This window comes from Condylura cristata, unplaced genomic scaffold (assembly GCF_000260355.1).
Source record: "Condylura cristata isolate star-nosed mole 26May11 unplaced genomic scaffold, ConCri1.0 scaffold00002, whole genome shotgun sequence".
Lineage (NCBI taxonomy): Eukaryota > Metazoa > Chordata > Mammalia > Eulipotyphla > Talpidae > Condylura > Condylura cristata.
In genome coordinates, this window is record NW_004567103.1 from 34908531 (window position 1) to 34933150 (window position 24620).

Consider the following 24620-nt stretch of genomic DNA (forward strand, 5'->3'; position numbering starts at 1 on the left):
TGAGGGCGCTTGGCTCAAAGCTTTCTGAGTAGCAAAGGCAGCAGTTCCTTCTGTGAAAGCTGATCCTGGCGTCTACTGTTTACTATCGTTTTAAATGGGTAAGGAGGGAAAAGAAGTCTAGAACAAATTTTTGTAGTAGATACTGCATGGATAAAGGAACCAATACAAAGTCTTCCTGGGCGTAAGAGGAGAAACTATATCTTCTAACCCCATTGCAGTCCGAGCTCCGTGATGAGTTCCGACAATGAGATGTGAGAAAACGCGAAAGATGTTGCTTCCAGTAGTGACAATAGTGCTTAACTATTGATGTCACTCCCAGCAGTAAAGAAAATGTCCTACACCATTCAGTTTTCTCAGACACAGCAACAGAGGGACCACATATTCCAGCCACAAGAGTGCAGCCGCCAGCATCCTTGAGGTAAGTTGCTTAAATGTATGCTTAGAACTCAGCTGTTTAGGTGAAATAGGAATCGTTTAGCATTCATAGGCATATAGATGGAAGTTATATGGTAGCTAAATATCAGCCAAGGAGTGAAGACATGGTTCCGAAGCGCTCCAACATTTAAAATTCAGAGGATACTGGAAATGGAGGCTTAGAAAGTGAAAAATGTTCCAATTAGGATTTAACAATAGTTCACCTATTTTAATGCTTTGAATACTGTATGAAATGACTTAATTCATCCTTAAAAATAAGGTAATTTGGCAGCAAGGACCTTGTCTTGTTTATTGTCATATGCTCAGCATACACTGGCATATGGGTGCTCTTTAATATTTGTTTAACCGTTTAATTATGAAGACAGGTGGCCATGTTTGGGGAGAATGAAATCTGTGGTATTACAAAATGATGAGCAACTCAAATATAGTCAACTAGTAGAAATGGTCAAGTAAAGTTAAGGAGAAAAATGCAAGTTTGTCTTAGCAGTTAGGAAAGCATTAGTGGCTTTTGCTGGGAGAGTTTCAGTGGAAAGTGGGAGCAAACTCCAGATTGAACTGGGCTGAAGAGAGAATGGTAGGTGAGAATTTTCTAGGAGAGTTTCAGTGGAAAAGTGGGAGCAAACTCCAGATTGAGCTGGGCTGAAGAGAGAATGGTAGGTGAGAATATGGAAACAGGGTTTATACATACTCAGAATGGAAATTATGAACAAAAGGAGAAAGCTCACTAACTGGAAGGGGATATTTGTTTCATGGATTTTCTTAAAACTAAGGGTGAAAATTTAAATATTACTGAAGATACAGCTGGTGTGTGTGTGATAACTAATAAGGCAAAGTTCCTGGGAAGGATTAAGCACACAGGTGGCAGGGTAATCCATGGTAGAATATAGTGCTGGCATAGCCATGAAAGACGGAAAGGGGTGAGCAACTATGGATGTAGGTAGGGTTGGATATTGGCTGGCAAGAGGTGGTGTAGTTGCAGTCTGGGTCAGCAGAAAGAATAAACAGTAGAGTTTTGAGGTCATTGGAAAGAATTAAAAACTTTGATTTTCTTTTAAAAAAATGCAAATGAGCTGAATAATGGAACACAGAAATTCAGGAAATTTTAAGGTCACTTTAAGTTTGTTGGATATGAATTGATATAATGTCACCAATCTGTCTTATTTGGATGATTTTTAACTGCGTGGTGTCATCTATGTGCAACTATAGAACTGAAGGTTGCAATTTTGGTAGACAGTTGCACCTACAGGAAAATGCATGAGGAAGTTTGTGAGGAAAGTGAATATGAGAGAAATGATGAGAAACTCAAAATCTAACCTAAAAGAAAATACAAGAAAAAGCTGGTCCATAAAATAAATAAATGAGCAAATGAATAGGAAGACAAAGATAGTATTATTTAAGCAGGAAAGGTACAAAAAATAGGATGTGGATTGGATAAGACAAATCCTGAAGAAAAGATTTTAAGAGGTGGGGCAGGTTTGTGAGGCCCAGATATGATGAAAGGATGGTGAAGGTGGCCAAGAGAAGGCTACCAGAAAGGAAACAGGGACAGCTGGCAATAAAGGGTCAACTTCATAGACTTCAGTGACTTTCTTTGTAATTTGAGTTAAAAATAATTTTAAAAGCCTCAGGAATGTGTACAATGTCCACACCCCTGGGAATATAAAAGGAGAGACACAAAGAAATGATAAACCCCTGCAAGAAATTGACTTTTTTTTTTAAGATTTATTTATTCATACAGAACTGGGATACAGGCCAGAGATGCGGAGGGCGAGAGGATTCACCAGAGACAGAGTGGGGTTCAGAACAGGCAGATCTACAAAGTACACTGCTGAGGGGAGCAGTGGGCAGATCAGGAGATGTCTGCCTTGCCATGTGGGATCACCTCTGGGGCAGCCATGTGGGATCATCTCTGGGGCAGACATGTGGGATCACCTCTGGGGCAGATGGGGATCGAGCTCATGCTGCGGAAGTGGTTTAAGCTTCTTAGTGCTGTGCTTCAACCTGCTGCGCCACCAGGGAGGGCCCGAAATTGGCATTTTTATAAGAACATCTGAAGCTGTGATAACAAAAATGGTAAAGAGTAGTTAGAACAAATGTACCCGGTCACCATCACCCTGAATCAAGGACAGTCTGAGAAAATAAACATGATACTGGGAGGGGACTACAGGGAAAGGGAAGACTTAGGAGGAGCACAGGTTACCGCAAGGGCTGGGTGGGTGGGAAGGAATGTGAAACCTCAGATGAAAAGGTCACAGAGGCAGACAGTTCTTGGAATCAGAAACCCACGGAGGGGGGATGGATTTGGGGCTTGGAAAAGGAGTGCCCTGCCAGAGGAGAGGAAATTGAAAACAGAGAATTATAGAGATAAAAATAACAGAAAAGAAGGTGGCACTTGAGAAGTGATCAAGAAATTTGAGGCAGAGACACTGGTGCAAAGGCTGGTAAAAGGATTCAAGCCAGCTGGGTTGTGGACGGTAAATCCACAGTCTAAAGTGAATTTCAATATCATCTTCACTGTCCCCTCAGTTTATCGGTGGTGACTCCGAGGCTCAATTGTGTTGCCAGGTGTTGTGATGGGGAAGCAGGAGAACAAGGCCACAAAGGGTTGAAAACAGGAGGCTGGTGATGGGGGCAGGGGGACTGCACAGTGGTGGGGACAGGGCCCAGCAGGGATATTGAGGGGAGCTTGGGTGAAAGGAGACAAGAGACCAACATTTCGCTAAACTCTGTGGTCTTAATTTCTCTTTGCCTTAATCAGAACTAGAAGAATTTTGAGAGGATGTTTTCTTTATGAGGAAAATGAATGAAAAGGGTTTTCTCCCCCAATGTGAGGAGTCAAAATTAGAAGGGGGAAAAAATCCACATTTTCTTACTCCTAGTCTGATGATTGTGTTTTTCTCTCCTTTTGACTGAAGTAGTAGTATATTATCCTGTTTTAAACTCCTACTTTCATAAATATTGTAATAGCTTTACAAATATTATCATGATTAACTACTACATATAGAATGTGTGTTGCTTGTACATATGGTAATAAATATTTTATTTAAAGACACCATTCTAATGAAATATTCAAAGGTACATTTTTGTAGAAACATTTCCAAAAGCAATTAGAGGATTAAAAACTGATGGGAATGCTTTTTTCTAAGTAATGATGACTGTGAAACAAGTTTGACTTTTAATGTGTTCTTTGAAGATGATTTTTGAAAGTTAAAATGTCATTGGGTGAGTGATCTCTGGGGTGGGGGAAGCATTTTTCAAGCCATAAATAGGAACATTGATTTTTATAAGACAATTTGGCATTGCACAGAAATTTAAATCACTGGAAAGCACTGAGCGTTTGAGATCTTATTCAGTTGGGAAATAAGTTGTAATGTTTTGTGGCCATGTGTTTCATAATTGAAACACACAGCCAAGATGCATGCTTGCTCAAATATTTGACATCCTGAGAACATGGACTGGGAGATGTTACATTAAAGATCAAATTGTACCTCGAATGCAATTTTAATATAGTGGGCTAGATGCTACTATATTATTCTTATAGTACAACGTAGCAAGGTGATGAAGAAAATTTAAGTATTTTAAGTAGTTGCTTTTATTTCCAAAATATCAATAATGGACTAGAAGTGTGCTTAGTGATAATTTCAATAATAACTGAATTAGATAAGCTATAATGACTATAATACTTCTAATATTATAAGCCAATGTTACCAAAGAAAATAACAAAAAAAGTAATAAAAATTTGTCAAAAGATAACACCATTGATTTATAATTTGACTAGAAACACATGTAAGTGAGAAATAAGTTACTTTTACATTTCATAAAATGACTAAAATTAGTATTTTTTCAGTTTCACACATCTGTAGCATTTCAAATATAAATAACAACTTGTTTAATATCTTTTTATATAGTTACTTATTTAAAAATGCTGAAATTCTAAGTGCTTATTACCAAACAGGGAAATTAGTACTGATTATATATTATTTTTTAACAATGCAACTATTATAAGTGTAGCCTGGATTTGGAAAATATAGCACCAGCATTAATTTGTATCCTTTTGTTTATAAGAAAACTTTCAATTAAAAAAGAAAAGAAAATGTTCAAAAAATAATTTTTAAAAGGTTCCTGATTATATTGTAGATGGGGATTGCTAAAAAATTGTGCACTAAAAATATAATAATTTTTATAATTATTTTCAAATATATTATTTTTAACTTTCTACTGACAGTTTTGACAATTTTAAAATATATTACTTTGTATTGTCCCCTGTATAAAGTTCACCCACATTTCCACTGTATAGGTTAGTATTCTGATATTTAGTGTTTAAAATTAAATCTGAAATGCATAATATCTACATGCATTCTCTAGTTTTCCAAGTAGATTCATGATTTTTAAGAATGATATAAACATCACACCTGGTTTCCTGGAAGCCATAGAGTTAACAGACTTTACCAGAATATTACATGATTTTTAAAAGCTTTTTAAAAATTACTTATTAAACAACAAAATTATGCAATTCTGAGTTTATGCTCACAATTAAAAGCATATCAATATTATCAAAAATGATTAAAGAAATAGATAAAGGTGAACTTTTCAAAACAAAGTAGTTTATGTTAACTCTATGGTTTAATAGTTATAAATCCTACATATAATGCCATAGAATATTTAATTTCTCAACTCAATGTTGTAGTACCGTTTGTTTGGCTTCTTGTAGTTCGTTTGTTTGGCTTCTTGTAGTTCTATTTTGAGATTGAATGGAAAAGAATGTTGTCAGGAAAGAAAAGAACTGAAAGAATGTATCTTTAATGTAGCATATGAGAATTTAGCCTTACAATTCCTAGTAATTCACCACACAATGAAATAAAGATGAGCTTTCTAACTTTATGGCTTTGTTGGGATATAATTGACAAATAAGATTATATTTTACACACATATACAGTGTACATTGAGATGATTTGACATATATAAACATTGTGTAAAAAATCCTCCCATTTAGTAGTATTTGCGCGGCATGGGCTCGCGCACACACAAGATTCTCTCAGAAATTTCAATGATAGAAAACTGTATTAACAGTATTCACCATGACATGTAACTCTGGAGCGCTAGTGACTGCACCAATTTTCAGTCTCACCAGTGGTGAGAGGGTTTTCCATATCCTCACCAATCTTACCTCTTGTCGCGTCTGATGATTGCCTTTATGAAAGAACAGTCATTGTGGTTGTGATACATTTGGATGTTTCTGCTGGTCATATACATGATTTGCAAGTATCTTATAGCATTCGGTAGGTTACTTTTACAGGTTTTGGTAATTTGTTTTACTTTTTAGTTTGATACAATCTTATTTTTGCTTTTGTTGTCTGCTTTAAAGTCAGATCCAAAAATTGTGTGATTAATGTCAAATAGTTAATCCCTATGTTTTCATCTAGGATTTTTACAGTTGTCAGTCTTACACTCTAGTCTTTGATCCATATGGAGTTGATTTTTTTATTTGTTGTATAACAATGTTTCAATTTTTTGCATGTGGCCATTCAGTTTATCAACATCATTTATTGATTTATTCATTGTATACACATTTATTTTTTATTATTGAGGCACATTGGCTTACCATGCTATATATGATTTAGAGGTATAGTATCACACCCTTCAGGTGTGTGTTACCACACCACACACAACCAACACAGCCATAGTCCTCCACATAGCCCACTGTGCCTCCTCCATACTCTGCTCTCCCACCTCCCTCCCACTCCCCATCTGGTAGCTTCAATTCTACCTCAGGTTCCTAGGGTTTGTTATTTTTTGGTTTTCTCTTATCCTTTGACTTCTTTCTCTATAGTCCACATGTAAGTGACACATCTACTATTTGTCTGACTTATTTCACTTAAAATAATCCTTTCCAGTTCCATCCATGTTGTCGCGAAAGGCAAGAGGTTTATTTTTTTATAGTTGAGTAGTATATCGAGACAATGCTTTTCTCATGGTAGATAGTGCTTCCTTATCTGCAGTTGTGATTTCCACTATTTCATTTACCTACAGTCTGAAATACTATGTACAATAAAAATGAGTACATTCATAACTTTTATTATGGTATGTTATAATAATTCTATATTTTTTTGGTTTAATCTCCTACTCTACCTAATTTATAAATTGTTTTATCATATATATGTATATATATGATATATCATATATATCATATATATGTATGTATGTATATATATGTATATATATGATATATCATATATATATATACTACCTTGGTTTCAGGCATCAAGTGGGTGTCTTGGGGTATATTCCCCATAAATAAGAGGGACTACTGCATCTAGGCTCTTTTATCAAAAATTGGTTGACTTTTGCCAGGGTTTATTTCTGGGATCTCTGTTCCACTGACCTGTATGTCTCTTTTTATGTGAACACACACTTTTATCAACCATAACTGTGGAAAAAAGGAAATACAATGTCTCTAGGTTTGCTCTTCTTTCTCAAGGCTGGTTTGAGCATTTGGGTAACAAACAAATTTCAGTATTCTTCTATCTTTATAAAAACTGCCATTGGAGTTTAATTTGAAGTTATAACTGAGATTAAAAAGTTGAAACAAGTTAAAAAATATTAATTACAGATAAAATCAGTTACTCATACTGAACATCATGCCCTTGCTAGTTGAAATCTAACATTGCATTAAGAAATGAATTAAAGAGCATATGTCATTATATTTTTTAATTATAGAGATTAGATGAAATTCATTTAAAACATTGAAGCCAAGATACTCCATTTTTATAGTATCAAATGTGCTTTTGACTCCACTTAAAATATTAAAAATATTTTGAGGTTTTGTTCAATAAATTGGGTAAGGAAATGTAGTCACTTAAAGTCATTTGTTTATTAATGCTTACAAATAATGTTTTTCTGAATATGAAATTTGGAAACTTTTTATAGATTTTACCAACATGTATATATACTTATGTAATTTTCACAAATATTTGGCAGTTATAAGAAGATAGAAACAGTTTTTAGAATCCAATCAAATATCAAGTCTCAAATTGTCCCATTATATGGTAAGATTTTGCAAATGAAAAGGAGAAGCAGCAGACTAACAATTATTCAGTCATACCAATGTTAAGAGTACATTTTTGAGGCTTAAGGGTCTGGGAAATGGTTTAATAATGCCACTAGCATCTAAGAAACCTGGGCTGAGATATCTTGGAGAATTCCTCACAACATATCATGAACACCTCAGCTAGCTAGTCTGGTGTCTCAATCTGATATTTCCTTGGGTTTTTTTAAGTAAATTTTTGTTGACTTTTAAATGGCATGACAGTAAACCTAGTTAACCTCTCACCACACATAGTTTCAAATATTTTTTTCTTCTGATCTTTTTAAAGCTCTTCTCTATTAGCAAGATTTAAATGTATAATGCATTATTATTCATGGTCATCTTAATGTATATTATATGTCCATGACTTAGTTTATAAGTAGGTATTTGTACTTATTAACTGTTTTCACCCATTTTGTTTACTTCTCAGTCCCACCTCTGGTAACCACTAACCTGTTCTGAGTTCTTTTTTTAATTAGATTCCACATACAAATGAGATAATACGGTATTTGTCTTTTTCTGTCTGATATTTTACTTAGTATAGTCCACTCAAGAGTCATCCCAATGTTATAAATTATACAATGTCCTCCTTTTTATGACTTCATTAATGTGTAGTGTGTGTTATTTTATTTACTTGAGTTTAAATAGATAAGTTGCTTCCTTGTCTTGGCCATTGTAAATAATGCAGAAAAAGATATGGGAGTACAGGTGTTTTTTCCAGTTAGTGTTTTGAATCCCTAATAAGAGATGAACATCTTTCCATGGGCCTATTGGTCATCTGTATATCTTTGGATCCACTAATTTTCAATTGGGTTGCTTGTTTTCTTGTTAAGTTGTTAGCTCCTTGTTGGCAGTATGATATATGCATATGCCTTCTCCCATTTGATGATAGTTTCTTCACCATGCCGAAACTTTTAGTTTGATGTAATCCCATTTGTTTATTTTTGCTTTTAATTCCCTTGCCATTAATCCTGTTCCCAAAATATCTCTATAGCAAGTGACAAATTATTTCCTCCTATGGTTTTGCCCATGAATTTTATGGTTTCAGGTTTTACATTCAAGTTTTTCATCCAATTTGAATTAATTTTTGTATGTGGTATTATATCCTAGTCTAATTTTTACGCTTTTGCATGTGACTGTCCTATCTTCCCAGCATCACTTATTACAGAGACTTTCATTGCTTTATTGTATTCTCTCGGCTCCTTCTAATAATCTTGTTGTCTGTATGATTTTACTTAATCCTGGACTCTCACTACTATTTCATTGATCTATATATGTGTTTTTATTCTAATACCCTGCTGTTTGGAATAGTTTGATATACTATGTCATCTAGTTTAAAACTGGCAAGCATGCCACCTTCATGTTTGTTCTTCTCAGGAAAGTTTTTGCTATTTGCGGGTATTATGTAGTCCCAAATAAATTTCATGGATTTTTATTCAATTCAATTTCTGTGAAGAATGTCATTGTGGTTTTGGTAGTGATTGTATTGAGTCTGTATATTGTTAAAGGCAAGATAGCTATTTTAATTATGTAATTCCAATCCATGAGTATGAAATAGTTTCCATTTCCTTGTGCTAACTTCTGTTTCTTTCAATAATGTCTAATAGTTTTCTCTGTACAGGATGTTCATTTCTGTAATTTTTACATGATATTTAATTCTTTTTTATGTAGCTATAAATGAGGTTTTCATATTTCTCTGCTAGTTCATTATTTGCACATAGAAGCACAACAGATATATTACTTTTTAACCTGCAACTTTACTGTATCTTGAATAGATTTTTGCTGTACTCTTTGGTATTTTCTATATAATTGTGTCATAAATAATAATAGTTTTACTTATTTTCAATTTGCATGAGATTTTAGCCTGATATTGTTTAATTGTTCTTGCTAGAACAACACTGTTGAGTAATTGTAATAAGTGGATATCTTGTCATTCTCCAAATGTTTACAAAAACAAATTTGCAGTTTTTCAACATTTTTTAGCTGTGAATTTTTTGTATATGGCCTTTTTAATGTTGAGGTATATTCCTTTATTCTTGCCCATTTTGTTGAGGAATTCATCATAAAGGGATGTCGATTCTTGTCAGATGGCTTGTTCTGTATCTACTGAGAAATCATATAATAGGGTGGCAGTTTATTCTTCATTTTTTTAAATGTATCATAACACTTTTTTTTTTAGACTTGACAAGTTTCTGCCCCAAATCACCAATTTTCTTATGGCATTTGCCTTGTTCATGACAAGATATTTTGTCTTTCTAATTTTAAGAAAATCTCATTGTCTTTGAATTTTGACAAGGGAAACATAATGTGACTTCTAGGGATGGTTCTTTGTATTCATTTTTGGGGGAACTTTCTGAGCATTCTGGATATGGAATATTTTCTTACACTATTTAAAAACATTTTTAGCCTTTGATCCTTTGAATAAACTCTGCTCTTCCTCTCTCTCATCTCTTTCTGGACCCCTGTATTATAAGTGTAGTCTGTTTGACAGTGTGCCATAAGTTCCATAAACTATATTTACTCTTTTTAACTTATTTTTCTTTATGTTCCTCTGGTTGGATGAAATCACTGCCCTGTGATTTGACTTATCCTTTATTCCTGGCCTGCTATTAATTCTTCAGCTGAATTTTTCCATGCTGTCATTAAATTCTGCTCTATGATTTGTTGGTACCTTCTTACATTTTCCATCCATTTGTTAAAATTCTCACTTTACTTGTGCATTGTTCTGAGCTATCATCTTTAATTTATTTTGAACTCTTTATGAAATAAGTTCCTTATCTCATTTAATGAAAGTATTTTACTGGGCTTTTATTTGTTCTTTTTGTATCATATTCTTGTTTCTTTATTTTCCTCAGCGGTGTTGGTTTAAGTACATTAAATAAAACAACCTTTCTCCCAATCTTTAGGAATGGTCTTTTGTAGGAAATAAACCTATTGTTGAGCCCATTTGAGTTCTTGAGTGTCTCTCAAACCTTTGTGACCATCCAAGCTGCCTTCTTTATTGAGGAACAGGACATACTTGTCTCTAGAGACAGGCTAGTGATACCTGAACTCACTGGCACCAGTTGGGAAGTAACAGCTCTGGAGAAGCTGGCAAATGAACTTTTTTCTTCTGCACTGGGCCTGTATATGGGACACCTGGTTCCACTACAAAATCCTTTGTTTACTATTGTCCTACGATGTTTTTAGTCTATCAAAGCTGGGCCATCTAGGGGCCCATTCCTGGAGTGTCAAACGTGTGCACAACCTTCTAATAGTGGAGACTTGACTTGGAGAAAGCTAAAGAAAGTGCACAGTGCACATTCCCACATGGTTCCCTGCTAGCAAGAGAGATCATAGCCAGTCTTTAGGCATGCGCTGAGCTTGAACCACTCTTGGAGACCTCACTGTATCATCCCCTCAATGGTTTCTCTCCCATTGGTATTAGCATCATGGTAGTTGAGTCATAGAGAGAGAGGTCTGTGTCTCCTTACTGAAGATTTCACCAGCGATCCTCTTGCTCTCTCCACCCAAGCTTCTGGGAGGACTGCCACTAACAAAATGCACCTCTCACTATAGGAGATGAGGTGAAGGGATAGGTCCATGCATAAACATCCTCTTCCCAGAAGGACGCATCCTCTGCTCCTCATCCTTTTCCATTATGAGTTGGAAGGTGGAGAATAGTAGGGTTTGTAAAAGTTCTGCTCAAAGAAACTTTCAGAGATGGTTTGCCCTGACAACATGGCTTTTCTGATTTAAAATAGGTGCTTTTGCTCTGTGAACTTAACTCTTAAGGACAACTGGAAAGCTCCTATTCAGTGCTTTGGTCCATCCATCTATGAGTTCTAGAACATATTTGCAACTTCAAAAAGGCAATCAGCTATTCAGTTCATAGACTGGGCTTATTTGAAAAGAAAACAACAGAAAAATTGGGCAGACAAGGTGTGTTCACTGGAAAAGTCATGTCCACTATTCTTCTCTGACCACCACTGCTCTATATGACCTCAGATAATCCACCTCCTGTATTTCTCTGGAGAAGGAAACAGTGCAAGAATACAAGACTTTTGTGGGTTTTATAGTTTGCTGCTGTGTGTGTGTGTTATTCTCTAACCTCCTGGCATCATTTAAAATAGGGAGGGTTCCATATTAATGTTAACATATTCAAAATACCAGTGATGAGAACATAACATTTCTTGAAACAGTTTTTTTCTGAAGGAAATTGAATAATAAAATACCTCAAAATTGTATAACTTTAGATGATAAAATTTTAGAGAAAAGATTGAGATGGGGGATGTTTAAAAATAACCAATTTTCCTTTGATTCATAAATTACTAGGTAGTAACCTGTAAAAATCCTCTCTTCATTAGACTTTAATGATTATTTCTAAATCGTAAAGAACCGAGACATTATTGGATTATAAGAGGCTTAATATGAAGTATAGGAGGCAAGTTCTTTATATGAGAGCAGTTAAGTAGAGCTATTCTAATCTTGGAGGGCCCCCCTAAATATCTGTAATGGTTTCTTCTTTCATCAGTAATTATTGGTACTCATGAAAAATATACCAAAAGTGGTTTGTAATGAAAACCGTAGCTTTTAGGGGGTACATTTTGATATATTGACTATAAGTGATACAGGAGTTAGTTTGCAGTGATAAAAATCAGTTTTTATTGGTGATAGTATCATTGTTGCTAAGTTTGGCTTATGCGTTACCCTTGTAGTTTGATTTGAAATTCATAAATGTTAGTAGCATAGAACAATAGCATTTTTCTGGTCTGTGCTTTTTTTCTGTACCCCAGTAAGTCTCTTATCAGCCATGTATGGAGGTATTACTTCTCTACTATGGGCACTGTGACGTCCTTAAAACATATGAGGAAATTACAGTTTACTAAAATGCCATAATTTGAACTCAGATATTGGCTTTTGCCCCTGTTGGTTACATATTGAATATCTACATTGTGAAAAATATGTAGAAAAAATCAAATTTATTGAGGGAATAAATTAACATAGCAAGATTATTTACCATACATTTTTATTGTTTTTATTTGCAAAAATTGACATTTATACTCCACGAGATATGAAGTGGGAGAATCATATTTATTGAATTTAAGAACACTGAATTTACTGTCTTTTTTTCTATCAACTTGAATGCACACATCAGTTTATTTATAAAATTGATATTCTTCAGTAGAATTACTAACTTTGAAGTTACCTATTATCCAATTAATTTAATGACATCAGTGGAAGTATTTTTTTCACCCTTCTTCCCTTGCAGTTTCAAACAATTGCCTACAATTCCCCAAATCTTTGCTGCTTGCATCAGATCTAATATTACCTGTTACCTAATACCTCATCTAAGATTGAATCAAAGGTGCATAGGAAAATCCTCCATCTTCCATTGGTCCCAAAAGCCTGGAATAGCTAGCAGAAAGTGACAGATCTATTCTCATGCCTTCCCCTAGTCACCAGTGACCAAACAGTAATAAACAATAAATGAAAAAAAAATGAGATATCTATAAAATTACATTAAACATTTATATCATTAATCTTCTAGAAGTTACATAAATGAGAAATCATGGTTTCAAAACAACACTATTATAGAATATTGGATATAGAGAGAAGTTTAAGCTGAATAAATTTGTTTTAAAATACATTTAAAACCAAAGAAACTATTTCAAAGTGATATATGGGGATATATAAAGTTAAAATTATTTTGCTATGTCTATTCCTCAGGGCTTAATGGCAATAATTATACTTTTTAATATCATATTTAGGGAATGTTTTCAACTGAACTGTTCAAGTGTAATAAGCCCAGAGACTCCTGGGAATGAATGTAATTACATGGTTTGTTTTGAATCACACTGTCGGCAGTTAGTCTGGTGTTTTAATAAGACCTACAAGGATTAGAACCAGTCAACATATAAATTATGAAACTTCTAGTCAACCTGAAGGAAAAAATGGCCAAATCATGTGGGAAATTGGGGTGTCCCTAGAGGACTGGAATTTTTTTCTTTTTTTTACAACTGTAACATGTAGTTTTTAAAACTATGAAACAGAGTTCTACTAAGAAAGGTTTGTCACTGCAAGGAAAAAAAAATCATGTTTTTCAGTATATGAACTTTCCCAACAGAAACTGCAAGATCTTCATCCACTATAGCAAAGTAGATAGAAGTGTTACTATATTGTTTTGGGAGAAAAAAAAAAAGGCAAGATAATTTTAAACTGATCTCTAAGATGATCGACTTTAGAAATAAAACAGTTCTGATTTCCCCCCAAGAAAATTTCCATGTGTCCTTAATGAAAATGTTTTTCAATCATTTAATTTTTTGACATTTGACATTACCAGTAGTAATTGATTTCTACATAATTTTTGGCTAGTCAAACCTTGATGCTTTTTTTAAAAAGAAGAAAAAAATTATTAATAAACAGACATCACAAGCACAAACCAGAGGCTCCAAGTTAAAAAAAAAAAAAGATAATAAAGAAAACAAGTCAAGGGCATATTTATTTGATGAAGCAAACAAATTAAGACAAAAGGGCATACTTCTCAGAGTAACACTCCAAAGATTAATGCTTACTGATGGAATTAATCTTTCTCACTATATATTATGATAAATTTACCTACTAAAAGGCCAAAAGGTGATGTTATGAAGCCTAGATGACTCAGTACTGTGGTAGTCAACATTTTAATATTTCTCAGCATGTAACTAAAGGAAAGGTTCCCTGACTGGGTGTCACAATTATCAAGCATTGACAGGTGAATTATTCTTGGTAAGATGAAGACCTAAAACAAAGGGAGCCACTGCCTAATTATATTCAACAGGGATCCAAACAAGTGTCTGTTTCAACACTTGTTAGGGATAATAATCTCTTCTTTGTGAGTAGATTCAGATCCCAATTTCGACAAGAAGTGGCTAGTGGTATTTCTAGTACTCTACACTTATGTGTTAGATAAGATATCTAAAAACATGGCATCTAAGATAAGTGATTTTGATATTCTAAAATCACTAATACAAATTGTCTGCACTTAAATATGTTCAATTAGCTAAGGGCTAACTGAAGGGCTCTTGAAGGATAACAATCTAAAGTATTTAGTCTTTGTTTTATCATTTAAAGTTCAAATTTTTAAGTGGGGAAGGGGATAATTCCCATTTTTCTTACGTAGTTATTCTGGACATTGCAATTTATGTTCTAGATTATGTATACATCTTTTCATTGGATATAAAATAATGTGTGTCTACCTTGCTTTAGTGGTAAAAGTGTACACCTTGGAGAACATAAAATACAAAGAAATCAATAGAAAGTGTTCAAAAGGTTCTATTATATAGTGCATGTAAGCAAGGAAAATAATAGTTGTATATTTGCTAAATGAAATCACTATTTTATAGTTATTTCAAATTAAGCAATGCAACAAATACAGCTTTAGAGATATTTTTATTGGTTTAGCATTTTACAAACTTTTCAAATTGTTACAGTTTTCAGCAGTAAATATAGTAATGGTAATGGCAATACACCAAAATGTGAGATTCCTCTGATGGAAGAATACAAAAGATAGCAACACTGGGAAACAAAGGGCAATATGTTAACTCTAGGTCTGAGATGGAAATTAACTAAGTCTTCACAATCCTCATAATGGGGAAAGGAGTAACTCATTCCTTACAATTAAATGTAACTTTGAGTTTCACCTTTCTAGAAATTTTGTTGGGCACTATTTCAGCCACTGATCCCTAAAGTTCTATAATATGTATTGATACCAAAGGATTCAAACACAAAAGTGATCTGAAATGATCGTCAAAGCAAAGAAATGCTTTTGTTCCTCAACATTTGTGCCCTTCGTGGTATACTGTTCATTATAAAAGGGCATAATCCCTATAGAACTGCATAAATGTCATAAAAATGAATTTTATAAAGTCTCAAGATCATATGTATTCAAAAATACATATAACTGTGCTTTAGTAAATTAATCCATCAGTGAATTGAGGGATAATTTTGCTTTCAAGATATACCCAAAGTATATACAAAGGATCCACAAATGTTAATTATTTGTGACCAAAATTCTCTAGGTTTACATTTGCAAAAAACTGTGTTGGTTTTCAATTTTAAAAATTTAAGAAAGTTTTGAATGTTGTAGGTTTATTTTTGCTTGGGGTAAGAAAAAGTAGATGGCTTCAGGTTTCTTAACAGGAATTTTGTGAACTACTCACAAATGAGTTACACTTTTTTTGATTAGAAAAGATAAACTGCCTTCCAATTGTGAACAGTGTGCAGTATATAAAAAAAATAAGGTTTTATCTGAAACCAAAACTTTTCTAGAAAAACCCTGGGGGATACATCTTCTCATTTCCTTTACACAAGAATGAGTATGTGGCACACCAAAGTGGTAAACCACCAACAATGTTTGAATTCCATTACCAAATTACCAAGCAGAGAGATGAAACATTTTTATTTAAAGGAGAGAAAAATAGACACTTACTATTGAAGCTCAATATTTTACTATATAGTTTCTAACTTCATTCCAACATAAACTATGAATCAGTATAAACTAGATTTTAAAGAGAATTAAATCACAAAAGATAAATGCTATTCACACATGCAAAATTCATTGTTCCAAAGTGAAATACTAGGTCTGTATATTTTAATAAAAACTGCACACCTGTTTGACAGAAAGAAAATGTATATTTAAGAAAGATGTTATGTCCTCCTAATAAAAGCAATTCTATATCAAAGGCACTTCAGCAGAGTACTGACTCCTTAACCTTTTCCAACTCACCCCATTTTAATTCATCTTTCTGTAAAGTCCAAAAAGGAGTCTCTATTTTTGTACTTATTACTACTCTCCGCCTACCCCCCCAAAAGCAGATTTAGGTATTACCCCAAAGATTTCTCGTGTGAATTGGAGTAAAATACAGCAAAAATTTGCCCTAGATTAAGTTCTTTGGGTTAATACAGAAAGGTAGGAGTGTTAACTGATGGGATAGATGTTTCGAAGTGTTTACAGGGAAAAGCTGGCTGAAGTCTCCTATTGTCTTTCATCACCTCCTATCATTTGATTAAAGCTAATGTGGCTAATTTTGGTTTTTTCAACTTGTGTACAGGTCTTGGGTGGCTATGTTGCTCCCATGTTGAATAATGGGGATAAGAAATAAACTGCTTTATTTCCTTTTTCCCTTAAAGGAAAGAGGGAGCTACTTCAGACATTTGCCTTCATGAAATTTTTAAGAAAAATTGGATGGATTTTAATTAACAAAGAATATTCATTTTTAGGAAAAACAAATCAATGCTGAAGACACAAATTAAGATTTTAAAAAAGAATGTGGATATATTACTTCCTAACTTGGGAGGTGTGGGGGAAGAAGGTGATTTAAGAAAAAAACTTTACTTTTCCTGTACTTTAATTTCCCTCAAATACCTTTTAAGAATGTCAACAGAAAAAAAGAAATTGCACCTGCATATTATTGAGTCCCAAGGAAATGGCATTTCTTTTCTGCTCTTGACATTTAGAGAAAAAAAAAGCACTGTCTATTTTCCTTACCAGTATATATTTTAGTTTTGGGGATGTACATCAAACTTTTGATTCAGTTCATTTACTTTTAAATCAAGTTAAATAGATTTTTAGTAGCTACATGCTTTGATAGAAATGTCTTAAGTGATTTTAGCCAATATTTATCAATGATTTTGAAGCTAAAGGTATGGAATTCTTTTTCAAAAAACAATTTCATTGTACTTTTGCAGAGGATATATAAAAATTCAGTATCAGAACATTCACTCCTCAGATTTCTAAGTAACAAATTAATACCTTATTCTGAGAGGTTATGTTCAGAAACAACTGGCATTTCCCTAAAAGTATAGGATTTAATTTGGGAATATACAGGTACACATACTGTTTATTGCAAAAAAAAAAGAAAAGTTGCCTTTGAATTCTAATAACATCAGTACAAAACATCAAGTTACTCAAGTGTGGGCTTGGGAGAACATAATGACATTTAATTCACAAGATTATAATGCCTGAAGAACAGTTTCATTTCTAGATGTTTTACAGGGGTATTTGTCAAGGCAGAGGCAACATTTTTGGAAGCAACTTTAGCAATACACTTCACTGTTCTTAAAAGAATGAGGGGTAAATTGCTGAACAACATTTTCATATAACATCTTGGCGCTACTTAACATTTTGAACTCTTCAATTCTTCAAATTTATCACCTAAAAATAATGAAAAGAATAAGCCAGAAAAAGCTTTTCTTACAGCCTTCTCTCTCATTACTGAGCTACCCTTCTACTATTTACTCTGCTTGAGACATGTCCAGGGTCCATGAGATTGCTCAGTCTCAACTTCTTTGGAAGTTCATACTGCAATTTACAAGAAGCAAGAATAAACAGCACGACACGGCAGAGACGACCACACTTAATTTATGGGAATCAGTGGGCGTTCTTCTCGCTTCTTCCAGATGTTAGTCTTGCTGTCTTTTTTGGCTAGTGGTGGTCTGCTCCTTTTCTTAGTGGGGGACGCATTGGCTTCAAAATCTTCAATAGTGCTTTTTCTTCCTGGGGACTCTTCCCCAGGGTGTTCCAAAATCGCTCCACTCCCCCCATCCAAGATGTGCCTTAAAGCCGGGTCCTCTGGAGAGCACACGGTGGTTCCACTCTCACTGCTGCTAAGGTCTAAGTCTTCTAAGTAAAGAATCTTCGGCTGATGCATACTTTTGATGAAAGTTTTCTCCCTCTCGAGCTTCCTGCTAGAGTGATGCTCATTCATGTCCACCCCAGAATCTAGACTAGTGTCATTACTCTGCGTTCTCTTGCCCCTTTTCAGGTCTATGAAGGAATGCCTCACTTGTGCAACTGGTTTCCCATCAAGAGAGACAAACCAGGCTCTGGGATGGGGGGAGGGCTTTCCTTTGGACAGTTCTAGAAGGGTCTGCTCAGAAATTCCTTGAAGCTCTGATGAAAAGGGGGTCATGACAACAGCTTCATTTAGTGTTCCAGGAACAGACACAGATTCTAGTAAACTGTTTGAATACCGGCTCCAATCTGCAGTAGTCTGGGATGGCAAGCTTTGTTGGCCTTCAAGTGGGATATTCTCTTCCCTGGCATCAGGGGCCTGTGTATGAGAATGCATTGGCATTTTGGGCAATGTCTGTGTGAAGTTCTCTCTGTTTACTGGTTCCATCAATTGGCCATAGACTAACTGTCCCTTTCTTGGCAAAGTAGCTGACTTAGCAGCATGTATCTGCTCTGAAGTAGAAAACAGGTCAGACGTTTGAAGGATGGCAATGGGCTGGCTATAGATATGCATAAGCTGTTCAGGAATGTGGGAACGCCCGTAGATCTCTTCATTAGCTGTGAGATATCTCTTTTCCTCTTGAGTATCACCTAGAGATGAAGAAAGATTATTGCTAATATGTTTGGACCCTACATTCATCTCCAAAGACTTGGTTGGGTTTCTTGAGTAATTATTTTGATTGACTGACAGAAATGAAACATCTTCATTATAGATTTTGAAATTGTCCCGAGTTTTCACCGTGGAAACTCTTTCTTCTGCTTCTGCCTTTGATGGTTCCTTTTTTTGAGGGCTGTATGAGGAGCTTTTGGCATTGAACAACTGTGACTTTTCCTCAGCTTTTAATGCAACTTTGACTGAACTGATGTGATTGATGTGTGTTGTTGAAGTTGTCTGATCTCTTTTGAGGACCTCAAGTTTGGTGATATTCCTTTCTCTTTTCTGTGGCGTACCACACTTATCCCTAAAGTAAAAGATAAGGTAAAAGAAAAAGATTAAAGCTTAGGATCAAAAAGGCTTATTTTTTAAAAACCATTACATACAATGTTACTGTTAGAACCTATCCATCATTATTTGAATTTACAAATGTTAAAGGTAATTAAACTTTGTATCACACAGAACTGACATAATTTGTAGTTTTCTGTCTTACCTGCAGTAACAAAGCAGTACAGTAAAAAATCCAATGACAATGACTGTTGTTCCTCCTAGAATGGCTGTAAGAAACACTGTGTGGTAGGCAGTTATGTCCTTTGAATCTCCAATTACACCTGAACCTAAATGATTCAATACAAACAAATAACTTCTTTTAGATCAAATTCTCAATGGTACTAACATGAATGAGGTAGACTCTAGCTATTACCTTTAGTTTGATCTCCTCCCATATCAAGTCTTCTTGTGAGCTTGTTAGTGGGCAATGACAGAACTCCACATTATTAGGTAGGACAGGAGGCATGGAACCTCCCTTTTTTTTTTGAAGATTTATTTATGCATACAGAACTGGGGTACAGGACAGCAGTGCAGGGTGGTGAGAGGATTCACCAAAGGCAGAGTGGGGAGCAGAACAGGTCAACTGATGAAGTACACTACTGAGGGGAGCAGTAGGTGGGTCAGGAGAGGTCTGCCTCTCCTCATGCAGGTCACCTCCAGGGTGGGGATCGAACTCATGCTGAAATGGCTTTAGCTTCTTAGTGCTGTGCTTTGACCTGCTGCGCCACCAGAGAGGGCCAGAACCTCCCTTTTTAATGGAGGAGTATACCTACACAATTAATCAACTAGTTTGTTCGAGTGAAATGTGAGCACCTTAAATGAAGTTGCATGTTAAGGCACTGCTTCCTGATACATAATAGTATATCTCAGAGTTGCTATTTTTTAAGCTAAATTATGCAATAAGAAAAATTGTTGAACTGAATTTGGACTTGCCCAACAGTAAAAAAATAGCAAATCAGTGTTTGTTCTTGTTATGTGTGTATGGACACACCACAGCTTTTGTGATAAGCTTTATGACCATAAAATGGCCTAGGATTCTACACAAAAATAAGTGCTACAGGGCAACTAATCTCAAATGATCTGTTTCAATATTAAGATTTCATTTTGATCAAAATATTTCACTGAGGCTGTCAACTTGAACAGACTCTAGATGCATATTCATATCTGCAACAAAGTAAAGATTGATCATAACTGGGTGAAATTCAGCTTCTCTTAAGGATGTATGAATATATTTCTACAGTAGAAAAAATGCAAACAATTAACTTCATTGTATACTGACAAAATGCTAAATTTTTATACTATACTAGATAAAAGAATTGCTCTGCATTTATTTGTGCATGCCTAGGACTAGGTGAAAACTTGCAATATATTTCAGTCAAATTTCTTTGAAAATGTGTATTTAAATAGTCAGCCACTTGATTTAAGAAATTCTAGAATTTAAGGGTTATTCAAAAGAACAAATTAAGTATATTAATCTAATTAAAGTAACTACAGCACACCAGACACTAACTGGCCCCTCTTAGGGCCAAGTCCTGACTTTACAATAACATTCGCATCCTCAAATGTTTAGGGACATTGGGGGCCATTATATACTCAGATGGGTAGGTACCTATTTCAAGCTTATCCAGTTAATTGATGTCAAAGTGAGCTATAGTCATGTTATTGACCTTGATAATATAATTTCCCTTTGTATAATATGCTATTTTTCAAAAGGATCATTTAAAAGATAGCTAACTCACACAAAATCTTAGTATATTTCTCTATAAAACTTAAGTTCTCTTTAGGTTATTTTGGTTAAAATGAAACAACTTGGATTAGAATGAACTGAAGTATTGCATTAAATATTAATTCTTTTTCATCAATATTTCATTAGAGTTGAAAATCTAGAATAGGATAAGGCAGACAGCTGGCAAGACTGCATGATATCTTGCATCAGAAAGAACAAAAGTAATAACCCTCAGGTTGCTGAATAAATAGTACTTAGAAGTTTAAGTTCAAATAGAAATCATCCCTTTGGTCATATCTCATTAATGGCTCATATTTCTTACTCTATGGGAATTCTAAATTTTGACTATTGAAAAAAAAAAAAGACCTTGGTTTAAAAACTCAAACATTAATGTAAAAATTAAATTTTAAAAAATATGAGGACCTTCAAGTTACTAATAGGCACTTATAATAAGATTTTATGATAGAATTCTGCAGAGAAATGTATATAAAATTTATCCACTCTTGTCAGGTGTACACTATCAGGGAATAGCCAAGTCATAGCAGCCCCTCAGTTGGGGGCCAAGACACCTGATAAACCAAGAAGAATTGTCTGACACATGATTGTAGATGAAGGAAGGACATTTATTCAACTTAGACATTCTTGCAAAACGTCACTGAAATGACAAGGTTTAACTTGTTTTGTTTCTGTAAACATTCAACCCCCACAGGAAAAAGATGATGAAATAAGAAACAAGATGCTGCTTAGCAAAGCTGGCAGCAGGAAAAGTGAAGGAACAACTCCATTTATTCCAGGGACCACACTTAAATATAAATTACATAGACAATCTGGTACCATATTAAATCTGGGGAAAAGGAAGTTCTGATTTCTCCTAGAATATCAATATATCATAGAAAATGTGAGGATTTTGGCCACTTTTCCCTTGGGTTTCACCTGTGTTTCTTGGGAACATTATTAGTTACTGAAGGGTCCTTTTTTGCACCCTCTTCTCCCCACCAAGGGATGTTTCGTGATACAGGGCTGGATGGACCAAATTTTTCACCCCTACAGTGATCAGGAACAGTGTGGAAAAGAGTCTGCAAAGGGCTGCGTCATGCAGCAGAATCTTGCAAAGAGAGCCAAGTGGGCCACTACCTGGGTCCTTTGGGAGTCCTGCCTTACAGGATCTGATTCTTCAATCTTCCTGAGATTCTGTGACCCCTGCATCCTAATACATTCTTAATAATCCCCCAAAATTTAGCTTCCAGCTCTAAATGATCTGTGCAGGATTCATTCATGAAAAAAAATAAAGTGCATTAAGAAACTATTTGAATCAATTTTAAAATCACAAAATTCATAAGCCATTATAGGTGAAAGAAACCTCATGGTTTCTCATGCACTCATGGAGTATTTTTTTTCTCATGAAAGAGTAAAAGCTGAGATCAAGAGATTAGGAGCTTTTCCAGTGTAACAGCAGCTAAGTGGCTGTGGTTCAAATTCAGATTGTTGGTATAACTCAGGTGTAACTGAATTCTTTTTTTCATTTTTATAATACCTCTGGTTCCTGGAATTGGAGCTGCTATCCAGTAGCCCAAATGTGGAGCATCATATGTCCACATTAAATGACCGTTATAGTCCTTGACGATTCCCCAGCCATGATTTACCCAAGCACCTAAAAAGAAAGGTAAAAAGAAAATGCACCCAGTTAGTTATAGCCTATATATCTCTAGAGTTGAAATACTAACAGCCCCACAAAGTATTTAACATGACTTCTCAAACAGTATTAAAACTGTTGCATTATCATAAACTAAGGGCATAGGCAAATCATGATTCTTCATATAATGCTTATTTTGCACATACTGAGTGAAATTCACTAAGTGTCACATGTTCTTGGATTTGATTAGTTATAGGGTACTATGGCATGGAACTAAACTTTTTAAAATGTTATCTAATCCAGTAAATTCCCAGAGAAAAGCTGCTTTGAAGTTTAGCATAACAAAATTATATGTAAATGTGTGTATAAAACAGTGTTTCAAATAAGATAGAGGTACTTAAAATAATGGGACTGAGTTAACCTACAGCTTTTTAAATTGTCACATTGAAATTAAGCATCACATATTAGAAATCGACTCAAAAATTCTGTCACTGAAGGCTATATTAGAAACAATCAGAAATCAGGACTCAGCAGATAGTTTTAAGTCTTAACAAATTGGAAAACTTAGGCCCATGTTAGTATACTAGTGTGATTCTATAATTTGTATTTTTATATTGTGATATAGGTAGATGTAATTTTTTAACTCCTAGGTAATATACATCTATAAAGGTAGTACACCTATTATACTTTTATAAAAAGTTTCACATCCATTTTCAACTACATCTGAGTTTACTAATATCTAACTTTTGGAAAGTCCCTAAATGAATAAGGGATATGAACTCACAGCACCCCCAAGTCAGTGATTTAATCACTCAAACCTACACCATGAAACCTTAGCAGAGCCCTGAACTACACAGTTCAGAGGATGTACTGGGGAAGGCAGTGCAAGGGTGAAGGCCTGGTCTCCCCGCCCCTCCTCCACACCTTGGCCAGTATAGCACTTCCACTGGCTGTTCTGGACTTGCACCCTTGTATAATACATCGGATCTAGAAAGTAAACTTTTCCTATGAACCGGTCCTAGCAACTCTAAGAGGTGGTCAGGATCTTCCAATTTATAGTTATTCAGAAGCGCAGGTGACAAACTATACAAGAGGTAGTCTGTGGTACCAAGCCTTGAACTGCAGGACTGACACTTAACTGCAGGTAGGTAAGGTCTGAATTGACCTGTAGAATACCCAAAGCTAGCTGGTATCAGAACTGCTTGGTATAGGACAAACACCCCTACCGACCAGCAGTAAAGTATTGAGACTAAAGCAGAATGTTGGAAGTTTTCATACAGTTACCACTGTTTAATAATTTCTTAATTCCACTCCATAGTAAGCATTGGTTTGGGGTTTTATAAGTCTCCTCTGAGGATATACTGCCCCTCTTCTCTGTAATCGAAGCCTAAATAAATCTCTGCAATCCACTCACAGGCCACAAAGGTTGGTTCTGAGAGTATCAAACTCCAATCTATACTGAGTCCATGAGTTTCTGTGATAAATGTTATAAAAGAATCTCTTTCCCTTAGACTTTGCACCTGGACAGGTATAAAGTTAGCATACCTGCAACCATCTTGCCGCTCTGAAGGGAAATTATACCCAGGAGAGGTATCAACACAGAGGACAGAAATCAAATCCTGTTAAGTTACCCAGGCTCTGTAATCTGCCCCACACAAGATAGTTCTATTAAGTAAACATTACCAAACAACCCCTCCCCCCAAAAAACCCTGCAAAAGTAGGACTACATTTTATTTCTCCTTAATGTTAGGGGATCTAGAAAAGGCATGGGAATACAAGTAAATAATGCTAGTTTTTTTTTTTTTTTAAAGATTTACTTATTTATGCTTACAGAACTGGGGTACAGGCCAGGTATGGGGTTTGAGAGACAGAGTGGGGAGCAGAACAGGCAGATGGACCAAAATACTGCTGAGGGGAACAGCAAGCGAGACAGAGGTCTGCCGTGCCACATGGGTCAGCTCCCTGGACAGGGATTGAACTCGTGCTGCAATGGCTGTGATAGCT

General features: G+C 35.0%; 1 protein-coding gene across 1 annotated transcript in view; it reads right to left on the bottom strand.

Annotated features, from left to right (window-relative positions):
• Window positions 1-14910: 14910 nt before the first annotated feature.
• FAM171B (family with sequence similarity 171, member B) overlaps window positions 14911-24620 on the bottom strand; it is a 53060-nt gene continuing 43350 nt past the window's right edge. The window contains exons 6-8 of the mRNA XM_004674458.2: window positions 22518-22634; window positions 19421-19544; window positions 14911-19234 (exon numbers count right to left, since the gene is read on the bottom strand). Coding sequence (XP_004674515.1) covers window positions 17896-19234; window positions 19421-19544; window positions 22518-22634 — 1580 coding nt within the window. The 3' untranslated portion in view covers window positions 14911-17895. The remainder of the gene's footprint in view (window positions 19235-19420; window positions 19545-22517; window positions 22635-24620) is intronic.